The sequence below is a fragment of the Euprymna scolopes genome, chromosome 1 (genome assembly GCF_053919585.1).
Source record: "Euprymna scolopes isolate OS-2025 chromosome 1, ASM5391958v1, whole genome shotgun sequence".
NCBI lineage: Eukaryota > Metazoa > Mollusca > Cephalopoda > Sepiida > Sepiolidae > Euprymna > Euprymna scolopes.
The window spans coordinates 78,285,265-78,308,842 of record NC_136482.1 but is presented as its reverse complement, the minus strand read 5'-3'; the positions used below and the strand labels follow the sequence as shown (position 1 = coordinate 78,308,842).

Sequence of the window (23,578 nt, the reverse complement as noted above, 5' to 3'; positions counted from 1 at the left end):
CCTTACGATCACTAAGATATAATCGTAGCATATGGACTAAATTTTATGTTGTATAACCTGGAAAAACAACAATTACAATTATAGATGCTTGTTGCCTGTTGGTAGATATTTTCAACTAATTTAAGGGCGATAATTTAAGCTGGTTTAAACACTAATATAAAACTTAATTTAAATTTAAACACTAAGGGCGATAATTTAAGCTGGTTTCAACACTATATATATATATATATATATATATATATATATATATATATATATATATATATATATATATATATATATATATGCCTCTGTGGAAAAAAACAACTGTTTAGTTTATTTAGAACGATATTGAAGTGATGCATTATTTGAATAACTTACACTTAAAGAACTAAGAGTTAAAATAATACATTATGTAAAACAGTACATAGTTCGAAACATATTACGAGGAAGAACATAGAGAATTACAAGTGTGTTATTTCATTAAACTTCTGCTCGGAAAAGTGAACGTCGTTTTAATGTAATGTTAATGGATTAGAAAAAAAGACAGAAAAAACATTAATTAAACAAAACAAAAAAACAATTAATCGACATGGCTTTTAAAATCTCGCAAGTCAATTTGCATTCCGGATACAATTTTTCCGGCTTTTTTTTCCATATGTTATTGTTGATTTGTAAAAGTGTAAAATACATCAAACATGACAAACGTAGAAATTGATTTGACTACTTTTGTACTACTTTTCTTTTGATATGTTTTTCTTTTAGTAATGTAAATGAAACTGAATTAACTATTATTGAAGAAATGATGTACTTTTATATACATGTATGCGCAAGGTAATTTAACATACAATTGTAGCTCAGACATATTAAATCAATACTATGATTCTATGATACAGTAAAGGTGTATAAATGTGCGTCGTTTACGAACTGGCATTTTATTTTCCAATGCATTGCTTTAATATTAAAATATAAGTTATCATGAATACATTTACAATACTTTGTCAAACTTTGAGCAGATTAATTAAACATGCAAAAACAATTTAAGAAAATAATCAGCAGGCGATGACGACGAATTTGCTGAAAGAAGTCGGAGGTAATTTATTCATAGCATTGATGCTATTAGATGTATTCCTTCAAAAGTAATATTATTAATAACCAATTATACAAGTGTATATAAGCATACCGAGGTTTCTGTCTCATATATATTCTAGCAGGGCTAGCGGCGTTACCCGGAACCATAAAGGTAAACAAATAAAGTGTGTATTTTACAATGAAGGAATGGATAAAGGGCTTCCACGTTCTTCTTATGATGCTAAGCAGAACTAATTATTGATCATATTTAGGCACCCCCCTTGCGCCTAGCAGCTGTGCTCTAAATTTGATTATGGACTTACACTTACTTTAAGTGTAAATTTTAATCAAATAAGTATAACGCATTTAATAAATAAATTTTACCATGACTTTATTTAAGATCGTAATATAGCGACGGATCGTGCTGAAATAATAACGTTATTATATGTGTTTCTGTGTGTGCACATGTGTATGTGTGTGCCTGTGTGTGTACATACATACATATTACGCAGGGCGTAGGCAACAGTCGGGTATATTTCGTATCATGAAAAAAGACAAACGACTCGCGTCTAAAACACGTAATTTACTCTTAAATAAAAAATAGATTTAAAAAGTAAAACATAACAATGCGTGTGTTTGTATGGGTTTTTGTGTGCGTAGGTTATAGTGTATGTGTGTGTGTATTAGAGAGGGAGAGAAACAGAGATATTAGATATACGTCTTTTTCAAGTTCAAATGTTTAAGAATATCTAATAGATAAATAAAAGATTCCCACCCAGGCACAATTAAATTGTGTAAGATAGAAAATAATATAAGTAAACAAAGCACAAATAAATTGATAATAAAAACTAGAAGGTTAAAAAGAAACAGAAGAAGAAGAAGAAGAAGAAGAAGAAGAAGAAAGAAATGTTATCGCATTTTCAAAGGTAACAGAACCGAACAGACGCACACAAACCCACGCACGCACGAACTAAAATTAATACAATTTCGGAAGGAAGATACGCGTAGTGTGTGTGTGTGTGTGTGTGTGTGTGTGTAGAGAGAGAGAGAGAGAGAGAGAGAGAGAGAAGACTAACCCATTTATACACACTGTGGACCCAGTATAATTGAAGGGAAAAGCAGTTTGTGTCGCTACGAAGGCTGTATTAGAGGAATTTATACAGTACGTATACTCACACATGAACAAAATAAACTTTTCGACAAAAACGAATTAGAAATGATAGTGTTGTAGTGTATAGTAATGTAAGTATATTGTGCTAATTTGTTTACTGGGTAAAAAACACGATCGCAGGCCGTGTAATTTTTTTGTTGCTGTTTTGACGGCGACGATGGACTGGTTATTGAGCGATCATTTAATGACTGAAATAACATTAAATGAATCATGCCGGGCAGCATAATATGTCTTTTAGCAACGCTATATTTTAATGTTACTAACCGTTCGTTTCTAAAGTAAAGAACTATAATCTGGAAGGTAAGAATGATCAGAGCTCAGCCAATCAGAAGTGGATGGATTTTAGAAAGAGAGTCTTTATTATTTATGATCGGATATTGGAAAGATTATTTTATGTATAAGCCAGTTACGTTCGGTGTAATCACAGAATCTGTAGAACGTGTAGAATTCTTCTCAATGACTACTGATAACAGTTATACGACTAAATATTTGGAGAGAAAAATATCAACTCGATGTGTTTTATTATCACGACTTAATGTGTCTGAAATTATGTTCAAAAGATACATAAAATAGTGGCTATTTGCCTAGTTATATTGGATTTGTGTGTGGCATCTGTTGATGCAAATCTACGATATTTGCCAGAGGGGAATTCCTACGCATAACACACACACACACACACACACACACACACACACACACACACATATATATATACATATGCATATGTGTGTGTATGTGTGCGTATCTGTACAACTTGTATGCATATATACATACTTAAAATATGATGTTATATGAAAGTATGTATCGGTGATTTTCTATATATTATGTTTTTAATCACACTATTTGCAAAAAGCGTATATTTTTTGTAAATGCAGAATTCAGTAGTAAAAATTAATGCACCTCGTAAGAAAATAATCTAGGACAATTTAATTCGGACAGACATTTTATTATCGAGAATGATAATATTAAGTATATGTAGTTATTTAATAATTTTAGAATTATCATACAAATAATTATATATATATATATATATATATATATATATATATATATATTCCGTATACTATGAGGAGATGATAGGAAAATGGTAATTGCATTCGTTATTTATTTAGGAATTTCAATGAAATTCTCATGAATAATTATAGAATTAGATCAGTAATTAATTCATTATTATTATTATTATTATTATTATTATTATTATTATTATTATTATTATTATTATTATTATTATTATTTACTCATAAGCAGCAATTGCAACAGCCATCAACAAAGATTGCTCTTTCAGATCAACTTGTGGTGTTCCCTGGAGTCTGAGTGACAATCAGTCTCCCCAGATTTCCAGTACTTTTACCTCGTTTGCAAAAAAAAAAAAAAAAAAAAAAAAAAAAGAAATTCCGTTATCGCAGCAGCCGCTTAGCATTGATTTCTTGTTGGCGGCGACCTTTAGTCTTTACTGAAATTTGGGTGGCAATACGTTTCCCCAAGGTCCCAGTCCGCTTTGCACTCATCAAGTGAAGTTCTGGCTATTGCTTTCTATCCTCAGTTTTTTCATTCTCCTTGACCCCTCAGTATTTGGTGTGGTGCCTGTTTATGATGACACTCGCTCAAATTAAAAATGGGCGGTATTATTATTATTATTATTATTATTATTATTATTATTATTATTATTATTATTGACCCACATGGAGCTTTCACAAAAGTCAACAAACGATCTGATTGGAAACCTGTGGTATTCTCTGGAAGCTGAGTGACAACAAGTCTCCCCAGACGTCCAGCCCTCTCCATCTTCTTCGATAGCATTTACAAATGAATTTGCATAATGGCAACATCCGCTTACTATTGATTTCTCGCTGGTAGTGGCCATTGGTTTATACTGGAATTTGAGTGGCACTCAGCCTCCCTAAGATCTCAGTTCTTTTTGCGCTTGTCCAGCCGAGGTCTGGTTGGCGCTCGCTCCTCGGTCTTTCAGTCCTTATTGACCCTTCTCGGCCCTTTGGTATCATTTTTTGTTGGGGGGGGGATCGGTCATGAAACAATGGGGGGAATGCATGATGGGGGGTGTAGAATTTGTAAATATGCAGTTTCGGTGTTCTTCATTCCCTGTAACGCTTATTCGTTATATTGTCTTGTATTATTCTCCGCATTCAAGGGTTTTCCTTATTATTTCAGTCGTTTTCATTATCGTTAGTCGTTGTACTTTTGCAGTTATTCCTCTGATTCCAATTTCTGACATTCTTTATTCGAAGTTTTTCAGAATTGTTCCTAGTGCTCCTACTATTATCGGTATTATTATTATTATTATTATTATTATTATTATTATTATTATTATTATTATTATTAACCTAAAATCCCAAAACACCTCCATTTATTTTTGTAATCAAGTGGACTACTCCATTCCGAATTACTTCCAAGTCTCGGGATTGAAATTTTTGTTTCTGGAGATATTAAAACTTGGGGTTTAATCAGTAATTGTTATTTGAATGAATGAAATTATACACACGTATGCACACAAATATACACACACACAGAGACTCATTGTAGCTCGCATGCGTAGATCGTCATATAATGGTTAGATCACTTTGACAGACGTTAAAAACATTTAAAATAAATGTTTAAATTTCAACAATATTTCCCGCGGTTAGCGAATAGATTTGGTCCTTGCCAATGGAGTTAGTGATGGTTTTGTCGCCGTGTTCGATTCTGCACTGATGATTCCCGAAAAGATGAAACACTAGTGTCTGTAGGTATTTAATCATTATTATAGTAAATAATTATATATATATATATATATATATATATATATATATATATATATATATATATATATATATATATATATATATACAGAAATGTCGGATTATATTTCATCGAAGTAACTGGTACAGATGAGTGCATATTGATTAGTATATGTCTGTTTGTCTGTGTTTCCTATATTTAGTTTATTAGACTTATATGTCCATTAAGGTTACCTGAAGCGATTTGTGTGGAGTATTACTTCCAAAATTGGCAAACTGTTTTACTGCCATTTTTTAAAAATCAAAATAGATTTAATAGACCTGTTTCGATTAGAAAATATTTTATCTGAGTAAATTTGTAGTCTGCTGTTGGTGCTTAAATCTACAAAATTATTTTTGTGACTATTCTTTAATTTCGCAGAGGTTTCACCATAGTACAATTCTTGGGATTCTCATATATTTTCATATTCAACTGCATTACGCTTTCGGTATTATTAATAATCTGCATATGTTTTTTTTTTTCAATTATTGCCTGTGTCTGTATTATTGTTTGTAAATACATGTATTAAAAATTTAATCAAATTCTCATGAGGTAGAACTTAAGTACATTCGAAATATCTTAAAAGCTATCTTAAATATAGAATTTTACTTTAAAAAAAAAAAGTAGAATATCTCTAATTGACTGTAAAATATTTTACTCAATTTTATAAGTATATTGTCATGGGTTCTAAAGATGAGACCTCACAAATCGCGGCCGAATTTGGCAACGTATATTAGAGACTTTCACGTTTTCTTTTTTTCATATCGTCTTAAGTAGAAACGCTTCGAATTTCTAGCTGATGCATTCTTTCAAATCCTCAATATCTCCTGCATGAAATCATTAAATGCTGCTTTCCCATCATCGTCTAGAAAAAGAGACAAAGCCCCAAAATATACATCTTTTTGGCAGCAACCATCTTCCTTTGAAGACTTTATTGACATCGAGAATGTATATTTATGAACACTCCATGATACAAACATATACAAAAAGATTGAAATAACAGATAAAAAAAAAAAATCCAAATATGCAATACCGCGCACATTTTAAGATCTGCTTTATCTTTTCTAATCACAGCACCCAAATTAGTGACCAATCGGGTAAAAAATATGAATACCGGCTAATATATATATATATATATATATATATATATATATATATATATATATATATATATATATATATATATATGTATATATATATATATGTATATATATATATATATATATATATATATATATATTACACTACAATCCATATGAACTCTGTAACAATCACTGACAATCACGCGAAATTAACCCTAGACAATATGGTAAATTTAGTGTAGATATTTTCATTTCTTAGATTTGATGCGAGAAAGTCTAAAATTGAGATTTTATATCACGTCATCAATATCAAAACTTATCTACGAAACATTGATGATATGCTTATCATTGTCTTCGTATTAATATATTGAATTAGATGAACCCAGTAATGTGTATATATATATATATATATATATATATATATATATATATATATATATATATATATATATTATTTATTTACACACATGCACACCCACAAACACCTAAATCAAAACGCGGATTCCATGAACAAAGCTTCTTTCTTAGAACTGCACGCCTGTGGAACTCTGTTCTGTCTGCCTGCTTCCCTCCGGACTACAACTTGGATGTCTTCAAGTCCAATGTTAACAAATTCCTAATGAACCGACCCCTAATTAAACACTTCATCAAATCTCCACACTAACGTAATGTACTTGCAATAACCCTTATCCTTGAGTGGCTTCCGGGCCTTGATAAGTGGTGATCACTGTGTAAAAAAAAAACATATATATATATATATATATATATATATATATATATATATACACGTCTTTTTTATTTTTACAAAATCATTAAATGATTTAAGTTTAGTTACACATTTATGTAATCATAAACTAGTTATAAAAATCAGGCATCATCAGGTCATAATTCTTTTACAAATGTTTGATTGTTTAAATTGCATCATCTTTGTATCTCCTTGAACGTTTTAGTTAAAAAATGAGAAGCTTAACGTTTGGAACTACTTCAATATTAACAAATAAATATTAAATATGTTAAATATCGAAAAAGGTTTATACCTTACGATCACACAAATAGATCAACTGCCATTTAATTTACTGAGAATTTCACCATTTGTCGTAGTTCAACTTCTATAACATTCGCTACTTTTTTTTGATAACCGTATTATATCATTTTTCTGACACACAACTTTATCCACATTAACGTACTGTACTTACAATATCCCTTATCCCTGAGTGGCTTCCGGGCCTTGATAAGTGGTGACCACCTTGTAAAAAAATATTATCCGGTTTACTTTCTATTTTAATTGGATTTAAAACAATTGTCTCTCATCAGCTTTATCAGATTTGCCGTTTTCTATTTTCACTAGAATGTTTGTATTATTTTTCGCATCATTTATCTGAGATCCGTAGGTATTTTAACACAAACTTTCACATCGTTATATATTCTCACATTTTATTCATTCGTTCCATTTCCATCGTAATTTTCGCTCAACTCTTAACGATCATCATTATTCATTTCAGTGTTTTCTTTTTTACTTAACTACTATTCATAACAGTCACGTTTATCTTATACATCTTCATATATTCGCATTTCTTAGTACGTAGCACATCATGTCTGATGTTATTATTTTTAAGCGGACATTTTATTATTTACTGCCATCAACTTATTTTCTTTTAAAATCGATTTAATCAGGATAGATCACCTTTATTAGCTTTACTCCTCCAAATGTGAATCGGCATTTTAACATCATATCTTAATATCACATTTAAATTTTCGCCATTATTAAAACATTATTTTACCATTATGTTAGATGATTTTCTACGGATCCACCATTATAGAAATATTTCCATTTAAAGAGAATGGTTTAAATCTTTTAGCAAATACTTGTTATGAAAATACTATTCACCAATTTTTTAGTAATAATCTAATATATTTTTTATCTATTTACACCCAGATTTTCGACGCCACTATACTTATTATTCTATATTATGATTTTTCTACTCATTATACCACTTAAAATATCAAATAAGAATGAAAGAAAACGCCAATGGTAATAATTATTGAATTTTCATTGTTAAACAAATACCGGATATTTTCTATTAATTTTTGTGCACGTACTAATTTATCATAAAAGTATTTTATGAAATTATCTTAAAAAATTAAATTATCTTAAAAAATTAAAAATATCTGAACAAAAAAAGAAGAGATTTGAAATTGTCAAAGTCACTGATGATAAGAATTTACGTTATTGACAACAACATATTGATCGGTATTAAATGGAAATGTTGAATATTTACTGTTGAGTATTTACTGTGGAATATTTAACGCCCTTGACTGTATATATAGAACTATGGGAAATAAACCGTTCGATTTCTTACATTTCACGCGAAAACTGTTGAAAGCTTTTATATTACGTAATAATTACTTGAGAGTAATCTATTGATTCATTGATAAGTCTTATAAATATATTGCATTTTATAAATACACGTATATATATATTCATATATATATATATATATATATATACATACATATACATATATATAGAGAGAAAAACGAGAGAGAGGACGAGAAAGAGGGAGAAAGAGAGAATGTTATTTATGTTATTTCTTACAAACACTTTCCTAATATTTGTTATGTTTCTCACTACGGTTTTACAATTATTCATTTTTACTATCGCATTAAACAGATAAACCAAAATTACAAGATAATTTCCTAATTTCCTATATTATTATAGTTACTTCATATTTTACCTGCATTTTTCTATATGCTTCATTTATTATTATTAAATATGATCTGCAATGATATTTTTACAATATACACACACGAGATAACACTTCCTTTGGATAATCGCTTTATTCTTAATAATGTATTATTTTATATGCTGTTACTAGTAAAATATTCTTCAAATAAATCTGCGTGAGACACTGTGTTTTCACTGTTAAACTGCTCGCTTTTGTCCATATAAACAGTATTTATATTATGCATTTTTCCCATCAATTTCTATATCAAATATAATAGAAATACTTTTATAAATTATTTTTATATTATGTAAACGGCGGCGAATTAGAAATTAAAATAAATTAGAAAAAAATATTTTATTATACAAATTAGTAGTTTATTCGAACTACTGGTTATTGGCATTTATAATTTAAATACAATTTCGAGCATATTATCCCTGCGCCTTGCGTGTATATAGCGTAATATAACACCACAATTTTCACAGCTCTACTTATTAAATAAAGTTGTATTTCGACAATAATGCGTAAAATGTTCTCTTCATAGTGATTGATATATCAGCGTAAGCATAGGACTTTACATATAGCCAGAGAAAATAATCTGAGGCGATTAAATCACATGAACGACATTTACAAGTTTACCAGTCGATTTCGTGAAATTATTCGATCATCAAACATTTCAGTAAATTGATTACATCGCACGCCGTTTGACATTTGGCTCCGTCCTGTCGACACAGCATGATCAATTGCCAAGGCAAGTTGAATTCAAAATAACCGATAGTTGCACAAGCTTCCAATTAAAGAAAATAGGATTGTCGATTAAACGTTCGGTTCCTCTAAAATATTATATGTAAGAGAGAATTACCAATCACTAGGTCGATGCAACCGCAACGTTGCTTTAAATGTAGAATTAGCGGTAGTTATTCTCGAAGTTGAAAAATTAATCGGAATTCATTTGCATACCAACAACACAATGATTAACTTACTGTAATATATTTGCAAACTAATATCGCAGACATTTTGAAATTATATAAACGTCATACATTTATATCGCGCAAAAATATGAATGTGTTAAAATTACTTACATATTATAGGACATGAAGACAAGAGAAATAGACAATAGCAGAATTTTTAAATATTATATTTACAATGTTATCGTTTTGTTCTTGTGGATTCTTAAATTGCACTGAGAAATTTACATGGTGCTTTCAAAGTTTTGGTAAATTAGAATGAAGGTTTAAAATGTAGATTTTGAAATCTGTTGCAAATATATTGAAAACAATAACGCGAGATGAAATTAGATTAAATGGGAATACGCTTGTCTCCCAGTAATAATATATTTGAAGTCGTTTACAAACTGTTAGAAAATTATACATATAATGAAGATATAAATTTAATTCGTACTTTAATTTAAACTTCCAAAAAATTGTAAAACCTAATTAATAGAATTTCTCTTCATAACCTGCTTTAAAGTGAAAGGGGCGTTTGCGTTATAACGATGGTGATGATTGTTTCTGAAAACACGGTTTGCAAAATGATTTCTTAATGTAAAGAAGATAATGCAATTATGCAGAATATGTCAACATTTAATTTTAAAAGTTTATATAAAAATACTAAGAAGCTTGTTTCTAAAAGAGGATTTATTTTGATTGTTTGCGTTATCCTCATTTTCCGACATACAAGATAATTATATTAAATAATATTTTTCTTATTTAGTTAAATCAGTTTAAAAAAAGATTTCTCCTAAACACTAACTTTACGATTAAATTATGCCCCCTTTTTATTATATTAAAAACAGAATGTCATGTTGAGAAAGTTAACATAAAATAATGAATAACTTTTAATAGAATACGATCTATTATTTTGTCTCTAAATAGCTCACAATTTACAATAGCTTTATACTAAATAAATCTGCTTATATATATATATATATGTGTGTGTGTTTATACATATATATATATACACACACACATATATATATACATGTATAAATATTAAACACATTATATTTGCTGAAACATCTTTATATGAGCTAACCCAATTAGGTTGAAAGGTTGTACTAAACTATTATGTTTGGAATTTAATTTAGGTTTACAGTTGTCGCACAATATGAAATATTACTTAAATATTATTTAAGAATCTATGTTTACTGTTTTAATATAATCAAATAGCATATTATTTTTAGATTTTAGTTAAGTATAAGAGTAAAATGGCAACGCTATTCATAATATATTTTGCTCTAAAAGCTAAACTTTTAATCGATAACGTATTTATATGCATATATACATATATCTATATACATATTTATAGATATAAGTATATATAATAATTATATAAACATTGACTCTCATATTTACGAAAATTTCAAAGTATTTAACGATTATAAATTTTTAATTTGAACCTGATGATTTTAATATTCGTAAAGTATTATATGTTCTGTCAATATATATGCTTAAAAATCCTTGATATTAGGCATTCATTTTTGTACTCAATCACTTCGTTAACTGTCATATAACTTTTTTCCTTTATTAATAAAATGTATCATTTTCCTACTTTAGCTGAATACTTCCATGCCAATTTCACCATTTTTTAGTCAATATTTTGCGAAGACATATGTTCTACATAAAAAAAATATTCAAATACAAATCACACTCCAGTGTTTTATGTATATTATAAACTGAATCATTTATTTATAAAATCTATATGTTTGTAAGACCTTCTTAACATTTATTTGCAATGCTAACATGCATTAATAAAATCTGCGAAATAAAATTATTTTATTTAAGAAATGCCCTTTCACTCACTGGAAACATATTCTCGGTTAAAATGTTAAAGGAAAAACAATATAGATTTTATTGCAGCTTTATTAAAAAAAACTAACATTCAAATATGCGATTTCCCTTAAATTAACAATGTTTTTAATTAATAGTTGATCATTAGTAAATAAAATAATTTTATGTTTTAAGATTCATGTAAAAAATACTCAGATATATACGAGATATTGTCGGAGAGTTTTCTTGATTCTGAGTAACATTGTTTTTAACTAAACATTAACATGCCACTCTTAAATTAGTTGTTATTTCTTTAGCATAATAAAAACAAATTTGCTGCTTTCTATAATTAGATATATACTGTATGCAACGTTATGGAACATAAATCCATGCCTCTATCAATCCAGTATATGAATAGAATTATAATTAGCATTGTGGTTTTTATGTGAATGAATACCATTGCAAGTCAAAAAGGACAATGCGTTAGAAATAAACAAATTTATAGAGCGATCTGTTTCCAGATTTAACAATTTACACTAGACACAGAAATTATCGAATTCATTCTAATAGTAAAATAGTATATTACTGATTATATATATATATATATATATATATATATATATATAAATATGTATATATATGTGCATACGCACATACACACACACGCATATATATATATATATATATATATATATATATGTGTGTGTGTGTGTGTGTGTGTGTGCGTATGCGTATATATATGTGTGTGTGCGCGTATGCGTATATATATATATATTATATATATATATATACAAAATCAGTAATATATTATTTTACTATTAGAATGACTTCAATAATTTCTGTGTCTTGTGTAAATTGTTAAATCTGGAGATACATATAATTTGCTGGGAAAAACAATGGAAGGGATTTCGAATATATATGTTCCGTGTTTCAGGGGGTGAGAATAACCTTAAAACTTTAAATAGTTTTGTCAGTTCGATTTTACTGAATATAAAATCATATGCTTAATACACAAAATTATAGTGTTTCAAAATATCGTGGGGAACCGCAGATGTCAGTTTAAGGTGGGATGTCAATATATGAATTTCAGTAGTTCACTTATATATATATATATATATATATATATATATATATATATATATATATATATATATATATTAAAATATGTATAAAGACAAATCAATACGAAAAATATAAAATGTTTTTATCTTTTCTGTATTTATTTCCTATGTGTTGACGTGTAGAAATACGAAAAAACAAGAATGTTCCTTTCAAAAGCACATCTTTTTCGACCGATCCTTGTATCTTCCTCAGTGTGAATGAGAGAAACATGAGTGTAGGGCGGGCAGGGCTAGCAGCAGGAGAGGCACGAGCATAGCCAATATATATATATATTTACATTTATATATATATATATATATATATATATATATATGTTTGTGTGTGTGTGTGTGTGTCATGGGGCTTTATTACTGAATAGGAGTGGGTATGAATACCCAATACGCTCATTCTCTGTAGCAGTACGAACGCCTGAACGACTTCGACTTAGAGTCTGCCACATGCGTGTTCCTTGTTGCCTATTCTTGTAAGATACTAGATCTAGTATACGCCTTAGCTGAAAATTGGAATTGCTCATGTATTTTATGATTTATAACTGATATATCATCAGCAGCCTATTAAAAAAAACCTAACATTATTAATAACACACACACACACACACAAAAATATATATATATATACATACCAGCTTATCTATCGCAATGCATTTACATATATATATATGTATATATATGCACACATACCTATATATATATACATATATATATATATATATATATATATACATATATACATATATATATGTCGCTTGTTTGTTTTTGTTAGCGATAATTATTGAATGGATTCAATTATTTATATGAAAGCGTATTTTTACCTAAATGCGAGTTGAGAATAATTTTCCCTTTGACCAGTTTGGTACCTCAAATGAGGAGCGGCATGTGAATTATTTTTAAAAAGTAATTATCAACTGGCACGTGTTTCGTCGTCTTCGCCTCATCAGAGTGTCTGAATGTCACTAAATTCAGCCACCGATGAATCGTAGACGACGAAACACGTGTCAGTGGATAATTGTATTTTAAATAATTATATATATATATATACATATATATATATATATTCTTTTTTTCATCTATATTAAAATGCCTGCCTTCTCGTATTAATAAACTACTCAGTGTAAAATCTCCACATAGTTAATACCAAAGCAATATTGTTTTACTTTCTGAAGCGAAACATTAACAAGAGACCGTATAAAAAATTTTAAAGTTCCCCAAATATATATATTTAGCGTTGAATAATTTTTTTGTTGTTTTTATCATATACGGTTGTGTATTGTTTTATATATAATTAACTCGTAGCAGATATTTTCTGAACTTTAATCAAACACCATAACTACACACGCATTCTCATGCACACACACACACACACACACACACACATATATATGTATACATATATTGCATAAATGATAATTTTTTCTTTAACAAACCTTCAATGTAGGTGGTACATCAATATCTGTTGTATAACCAACGCATTAAGGTAGGCGTTAACCGGTTTTTTTTATATATATCTACAATAGATTCTTATTGTCAGGTAACTTTTTTCAGGTGGCATGGTAGTAGCACAGGAGCAACTTAGAACTTGCTCAATCTTTTTGCTCATCGATGGTTCGATTCTAGTCACTTTAAATTGCGCCTTTCTATTTAGTAATAGTTTTGGAATAGAACTGATAAATCTGAGATGAAACATGCAGTTAACCGCATATTTCGCACTCATAAATCTACTACAGACGAAATTTGCTACTCATATGCTTTAAACATTCTTAAATTCTTATTTTTGCTCCTCAAACATCAGTTCGATACATGGCTTCCACGTGTATTCCTAAAACTCCTAATTCAAACGAAAGAAGTCAAATGTTTTATGCAAGGATTTACTATCCGTTGTATATTTCTTGCAAATATATTATACATGTATAATTGTGTGAAACATGATACACATTGTATATTTCTAAAATATAGTTACATGTATATTTCTAATAAATACACAATACATGTGGTATCTTTCTAACAAGTATACTGTATCTGTTGTATATTTCTAACAATTATATTATACATGTTGTATATTTGTAATAAATATATTATCCATATTGTATATTTGTAATAAATATATTATATATGTTGTATATTTCTAAAGAAAATATAGTATATATTGACCCAAGAAAATGCACTCAATGGAATCGTAGATAAAATTCAGAATCTTTTATAGAATCCAACCGTATTAGAAAAATACAATTAGCAACTAATACTGAAATTGACTACTTATTCTAATTATAAAAACCCAAATATTCATTGCGTTATTACCGTTCATTGTCACTTGCCCTGACACACTCCTCTCATACTTCGATTTTGACTTTGTTTAAGACGTCTATTCTATTCAGGGAAAAATTCCGGGGATCATCTTTTAAATAACACTAGATATAACAATACGTGACTGTCACATTTCGGGAATATCGCTCTTACTTTAAAATGATCAACAGAGTGTAATCCATCTTTTTGAACCAAGAAAGAATTAAAAAAAGTTAAACATTGATGATTGAGATCTTGCGATACAGTCAAGAATAGACATACGTATATGGTTAAATCGTAGATATTATTGTAAATTCATTTACGATTCCCTGGATCGCATTTTTATGGGTGAAACCGGTACTTAATCTCCCACGCTAAACTTAAAGCTTAAAATTTAATTCACATTTTCTTTGAAAAAGAATGCTTTAAACAAATTACCTTTAAAATATATCAAACCTGGTGTATGAACCTTGCAACTTTCTGTATACTCCTTGCTTTTGTGTTATTGTCTTATCAATCTGTTGTCGTAAATAGACGCTGCCTCTTTGTATTAAAAGAATGATGCTGTGAGTGTTTGTGTTATGAAAATGTCATATAAAACATTTATTTTTGTTTTAAAAATCATTGTTCTTATAATATGCCCTGACTTTTATGTTTTCTAAACTGATGTTTGAAATGACCCTATTAATAGTTTCTTTTAAAACAAAACTGTTGTCTTAAAAATAACATTTTATGTCTAAAATTATATTTCATAAACAATTTTTGAATTTAAATAATAAAGATAAAGTCGATTTTATAGTATTGTTGAGATGGCGTGGTGTCGTTACTTACGTTGTTTGCATATATTACGGACTGTTATACTCATCCTGGCAATTATATTCATACAGTATTCTCACTGTACACTTCTACGTTCTTCAAGTGTCTTATTAGTCGAGAACTCCATTGATGTTGGAAGAGTACCTTCTTTTGATGTCGGCTGTTCTCATTCCGTGTTATGTTATTTATATTATGTCAAATTAGTCAGCAACCGTTTCTTTGATTCATGTAATTGATTCATTTACTCCGCCAAAAAATTAAGCTGTGAGTTCAGCGTAAACCTAGTCTAGAGCCATTGCATCCATGTTTGAGAGCTATATTTACGCCCAGGTTTCAATCCGTAGTTATCTGACTTTAGTGAAAAATAAGCATTTATAATTTCGGACGCGGAATGTGAACAGTTTACCATAAAAAAAGGAAGAGTTCTAATTGAGATCTCTGAAAGTATTCCATTTAATAAAAGCTGTCACCGAAAATGTGCAAGAGTGTTTAGTAACAAGAAAAAGAAATATAGCAGTTTGGAACATGTAAGTAGTATAAATAGCGTCATATCAATGTTTCAAAATAGATCTAAATTCCATAGACTTCGAAAGTCATACAATGTGATTTTCACATATGATTTTAACACTGAGTTAAATTACACCCTCTTTTCTTATTCTTTAATGACTTAATGTAAACTTTAATTCAATTCTATTTTATTTAAAATAATGCTTTTATCTATGTTTTAGTTAATTAATAATAAAGAACAAGTTTGTTCTTTTGTTTACTTAGTCTAATGTCGTAATGTATGTCTTTTTCAACTAGCGAAGTAAAAATAAGACACAACGCACATCTCTCTGTTTAAAAACTAGTCTTTAAAGAACAAAAGGTCACTGTGAAAAACTCAGAAGAGGAAAAGTCACCACAAAAGTGGAAACGGACCAAAAGTAACTGCAAGTTAAGTATAGCGATTACAGGTTTACATTGAAATATTTATCTGAAGTATTAACCATTTCCATCGCTTTATATTTTTTGGATATGGATATTGTCTGTTTCAAATACTTGATATTAAAAATGCCTAAAATATTTAGATATTAGGAATGTTTTTGTAACAATTAATAATTAAGTAACGTAGTAAAATGGCCTTTTAACCGAATAAATACAATCAAAATCATCGAATTAGCGACATTGCTTTGTAAACAGTTATTAATAAATAAAAAAACCTTTAGACTTGCTGTCAAAAGATAAAACATTGATGAATATGATTATTAAGTATTAAAAAGTAAATATAATATAGATGTAACCATGATTAACCTTTGTCCGTCTTATTGAAACTTTTGTGAGAATTCTTAATTCTGATAAATTTTCCGGTGAGTTTTTGGCCTTCAATTTTAAAATAAGTCCTTTCACTGTATATTTTAAAAAGAAAAAAAAACTTGTTAACGTAGGAAATGCCTCCATTTTTTTTGTTTTTTTATCTAACGTAGGCCCTACTTCTTTTTACAGAATCATTCAAACAAATGCACCTGGCACGAAAACATATATAAAAGATGGTGAAAGATGGTTGAGTATTGAAGACATGCTGAAGCAGACGTAACAAATTCAATAGAAAAAAAAACACAGAAACAAACAAAACAAAATACGAGCAAGAGAAAAGGAGACACGTGCAACACACTGAGCCAGACATTTACGAAGTGGACACATTTTGGACTCTTCATTTTTTATTTTTATCTTTTTTGTTACCTAGTTGACATTAAAAGAAAAGACCAAAGACACACAGTCAGATAAGAAGGATAAAGTTAAGACGAAGTAAAATGAATGAATGTAAATGTACGTGTAATTAAATAAACTGTTTGAATAAATGGATAATTGAATGAATGGTATATGTGAGAGAAAATATGAAAGAGTGATAGATTAAAATGGGCTAATGTTAGTTTTTTAATATATGCCGAATTGCATAGATATACTATTTAATATTATAAACATTATATTATCATACATATTAATTATAAAAAATACAAACTATACCTGTTAGTCACGATATTTATTTAATGGGATGTATACTGATATTCTGCCTGTATAACTATGATCAATCCGTAAACCAATGGTTTATTTTAAATTGTAGCTATATTTAAATGAACGAATTGAAATTAAAACAAGACAGCATCAAAATGTTTTGAAAAATAAATAAACTAGACAAAACATATAAATAAATAATCCAAACTAAGACTATATATATATATATATATATATATATATATATATATATATATATATATATATATATATATATATATATACAGAGAGAGATAGAGAGAGAGGAAATAAATAGTATAAATTTGAGTTAGGAGACAAACAGCGTAGAATAGTAACTATTTAAACTAAGCAATCAAATGGTAGATTGTTTAAACCCAAATTAAAATATTCTAATAGTATTCCACTATTTATTTTTAAAGTACATCATGTGATGATTCTTTTGGAATTCTCATCCTTGTTGTATAAACAAAATTATTTGCATACATATATAATGTTATTCAAGTTAGTAGAATAAAAGAGATACTCAAATATAATCAACAACCAGACAACAGAAAACAACGAAAACAGTCCAAAAGGGAGCATATGTGTGCGAGGGACATTGATTACAAGAGAGCAAAAGAGAGAGAGAGAGAGAGAGAGAGAGAGAGAGAGAGAGGGAAAAAGACTGAGCATTAATGATATGTATATTTTCACATATGACAGACTATTTACCGCATATAGACCAACATGCACAAATATTTGAGAAATACATTTCGTGTACTTTCTCCTAGGCTTTTGAGAGTATTATTTAGAACTTAGTTCTGTCATAAAACCGGCCTACGAATTGAAAGCGTCCTATTCAACCGAAAGTAATGTATGAAACCAAAAAGCATACAAATTGAGTAATAATGCACGTGTGATGAGAGACATGAATCCATAAGGCCAATGAAAATGAGAGAAAATGTATAACCTAAAATGTTTGGATGGTAATGAAAGTGAATTCAAATTTAAACAACATTGTTTATAGTAAACAGACATAAGCGGTAGAAAACAAAAGCCATGCAACCTATTTATATATACACAGTAAAAAGGTCATTGAAATATATTACCAAAACACAATCCCAAAACACATGCTTTTCTATTGAGTATTTTATGTTACATATCATATGTTGCCAGATTAATATATATGTATATATTTATTTATGCATATAAGTACATATATGCATATACATATATGTTCAGGTATATGTTATACATTTATAACAGGTGCACCATTAAAAAACATTATTTAATATAAATTATGCATATAAGTATTTTACATGGAAGTACGCGCAGATTGCTCGCAAATTGTATACATATATATATATATATATATAAATATATATATATATATATATTTAACATTAACTTATATGTTTGTGTGTATGAATGTATATAAATATATTTATCTTTAAATTTACGTGAATAATTATACAGGTATATTATTAATTTTTAATATATGTATATATATATATATATATATATATATATATATATATATATATATATATATATATATATATATATATATATATGACAACACCGCTGCGAGAGTATACACTTATTTGAATTAATTTTTAGGCAATCATATATATATATATATATATATATATATATATATATGTATGTATGTATATATATATATATATATATATATATATATATACCAGTTCATATTTGTTGGTATGTATGCAGAAGCACTGAAAACAGACCATCGTGCTCGTAGATACTATGTGAAAGATGGCCCTAATCGTTTCAACTGGCAAAAACCATTAATAGAACATGTATAATCGATATTTTCCACAAAAAAGATCACTTACACGTAATTAATAAATATTTTGATGTACACACATATACATATATATAATTTACATGTATATGTATTCATATATATATATACATGTATATATATATATATATGTATATATATAATCTTGCTTAAACCGCCTTTTTAAATATATCTACCAATTCACCAAGGTATGTAGTGTGTCAGTTTGACTCTGTTATTAATTAATGCGTGTATACAGTTCGTAGTTTTTAAACTGGTGCTTTTTAATTTATTAGGTATATACATAAAGAAAAATGCGTGCGTGCATATAACTGATTCAAGAAAATATACCCAGGTGCTTTTTTATCATAACTTGGGTCGTAAAGATATATTACCACCAATACACGCACACACGCATATCCGCGGCCGCACAAACATACACACGCACAAACATACACACACACACACACATATACACCCCCCATATATATATATATATATATATATATATATATATATATATATATATAATATATGTATACGCATACACTTTTTCTTTATATCGAATGATGTATTGGAATACATTATGAAAATTCTTCTATATATACATATAAATATATATGTATATGTATATATATATGTATATGTACATATATATATATATATATATATATATATGCGTGTGCATATAATTGTGCTATAATTACTTCTCGTTTTAATTTTTTTCTGTGTCCATCCATATACTTACATGTACGCATATAATAATCTTTAATATCTGAATATATGCATTCATAAATAAATATCTGTGCATATATATGCCCAGTACATAATTATATATCATACTTCCTTTAACTTTTTGCACCAGTTTAAAACTATTATAAAAATCTGAGTTTTGTTAAAAATATATATATGTGTGTATAGTGCAATATTATTTACCGACCTTTTCGTCGAATGCTTTTCTATTATACCTATTCCCGTAATTGAAACGATTTGATTCTAATTACCGAATCCTACAATCCTTATTCAAAATACAATATTTACTAACTTATATGAATAATAACTGAACATTTATAAGTAGAATTTGACAAGTTTTACTTATATAATTAATTTGTTGATGTTTTTAAATATTTCCTTAAACTACTGAGCTTGTGATCTCATCAACATGAACAATTTTACTACTCCTGAGCCAATTCAGCTTTTTACAGAAATATAATTTTGGTACCTGAAAACATGAAATATAACCTACAAGTCTAACAACGAGTGGACAACGAAGACGAAATAATTCCTATGCGAATTTTTCTACCAATCTGAGAATTCTCCTGTGGTGGGTAATCCCGCACCTTCCATATGACTCTAATTCCAGATTTGGTTTACTATGAGGAAGCTAATCACAGTTTACAAAAGAGGAAAAGTTTTAATTTAAAAAAGGCCATATCCTGTATGAGTATGCGTGTACAACGCCGTACGGGTATACACATACTGCTTTGTGGTCATTAAATGCAATCATGACCATTGAACAGCGATGCTTGCTGATGTCGCTTCTATGGTTTGGACAATCAAAACGATATCCCATGCTTAAGCCGAGTTACCCGCCCTTGATTCAAGATTTCGCCGTTGTACTGGAAAAGATAAAATTTTGTTATATTATTTTCAAATGGCTTTCATAGAAATCAAAAGAATACACTCAAATAAAACTGAAAATATATACGAACAAAATAATAAATATAATTCTGAAAAGTATACGAAAATAAAGATCGATGCATACTGAAAATTTACCAAAATACAGAGACGAAATGTTTTACAAAAACAAAACTCAACCGTGAGTCAATTTTTGTCTGAACAATACAAATTAATAACTATCACACTGCTATTTCACATATCAGTTTTATGAATTTATTAAAGCACGCAATTAAATCGTAGATATATTGAAACAGAACAAATTAATTCATCACATGCTATTCAATAACCATGCGTACTTTCTATTGTTTTAAAAATATCTTTAATAAACATTACTATTGTAACTTAAATGCATTATTTTAATACTTTATTATTTTATACAAAAATGTTTCATTAAAAATAATAATACATCATACTATAATATGACATTAAATCTAAGCTGTTATTAAAATAGTTGTAATATTATTATTTAAGAGATTGATTATTGCATTGAAATTCATTCGAAAACAAATGTCGCGACAAGTAAAAAGTAGACAGATGTAAATGACTTATTTCTTCAGCTTAGAAAGTAAAAACATAATTTGAATCGTGTTGCGTGTTTTTTATAATCAAAATCTACAAGTATTGAAAGACATTATTGAACTACTAGAATGAAAACAAACGTTGTCTAGCCGAGAAGACATCAGTTTGTCATTTTATTACCACTCCGAATATATGCAAATTTAAATGTCTGTATACATACCAATTTACAAAATATGCAACTGATGCGTCTTTAAGCACAATGTATTCATATATATATATATATATATATATATATATATATATATATATATATATATATATATAATGTGTGTATGTGTTTGTGACTTTGTCATAAATAATGGTTATATAGTTATTTATATTCACATCTTTGTATAAAATTTTACTGATTATATATATATTAATATATTAATTATTACATATTAATGACAGACGTTATAAATATATATATATATTTATATAAATATCCAATATCACTATGTCACCCGCTTTATAAGTGTACGCACCTGTATTTGTATTATATATACATACAAAGAGAGACATGCACTGTAATCAAATTCTCATTCAGATTTTACACACACACACACACCCACACACACCCACACACACACACACACACACACACACACACACATATATATATATATATACCTGGATGAATTTACTTATTTCGTGTTTTTATTACTTACATGCATGTCGTACAAATATATATTTATATATGTATGTATGTATGTATATATATATATATATATATATATGCGTGTGTGTGATAAAAGCGAAAAAAGTGAGGATCACTGTGTAAGTGTGTAAATATTTATGTGAAAACGCCTGTTTGTTTTCCATATTTAATGGATTGAACATGTTCATGGCTTAATTATACTGACTGGCAACATATGCATTTTATCTTTGTTTCGTTGAAGTAATTACTCTACGTCGAGCATGGATCAAACTAAAACGCGTGGAGAACGTTCCTGCGTTGCAACCATTTCCCACATTTGAAGATAGGATTTCGTGTCATCCCCAACCCCGTATGAACCCCATATTCCCTTGATTGTTATATGACGCCAAGTGCAAATGTTCGTCTGATTGAAAGAAACATATTCTGTTTGTTGACAAAATGTTTTATTAAGTATAAAGGTGGATCCAGTAATATCATTTAAGAGTATATTATGTTTTCAAAGAAATAGAATTGCGGACCTCGTTAATAAGATGATAATAGTTACTCTTTTCAAAGACAAGGAAATGACATATTATCGATTATAGAAAAAATTGTTGATAATTTTGTTTCATAAAATATCTTAATGGTAAATATTATGATATTATTGTTTAGATAAAATATTATGATATACATATTAATCTTCAAAATCAAAGAAAAAAATGCAATTGTAGACAATATCTCTAAAACCTGTCAGTAATAAATTTAAAATTTTTCTATTTTAGATTTGTAAAAAATGATAAAACAATCTTATTACACGCTTATTCTTTCATACACAATAATAATACGCGATCGAGGAGACGGCATGCCAAAGTAGCGAGCGACAGTGAAACGTGAAATAGTTTGAAGTTTACAATGCATAATAAAGTAGACAATACATAATGAAGAACTACACGTGCAGCTGCACCTTTATTGCACATTGTAAGTGATAGAAATGTGTATACATGTATGAGTATATATTTACTTGGGCATAGTTACAATATGTAAATAAATACAATAATATTAACTAGTCGGGGTAATAAATTTATGAAAAACCAAGTCAGCATTGCCCACATAGA

The 23,578-nt window shown here is 28.3% G+C and overlaps 1 protein-coding gene across 2 annotated transcripts in view; it reads left to right on the top strand.

Annotated features, from left to right (window-relative positions):
* The window catches only part of LOC145242245 (glutamate receptor 2-like), an 815,605-nt gene that overhangs the window by 525,838 nt on the left and 266,189 nt on the right, over window positions 1-23,578 (top strand). Inside the window, exon 17 of one of the 2 annotated variants that reach the window (XM_080105346.1) lies at window positions 17,272-17,405. The exons of the other annotated variant lie outside the window; for it this stretch is intronic. Coding sequence (XP_079961472.1) covers window positions 17,272-17,322 — 51 coding nt within the window. The 3' untranslated portion in view covers window positions 17,323-17,405. Of the gene's footprint in view, window positions 1-17,271; window positions 17,406-23,578 lie in introns of those variants that run through there. 2 annotated transcript variants of the gene reach the window in all.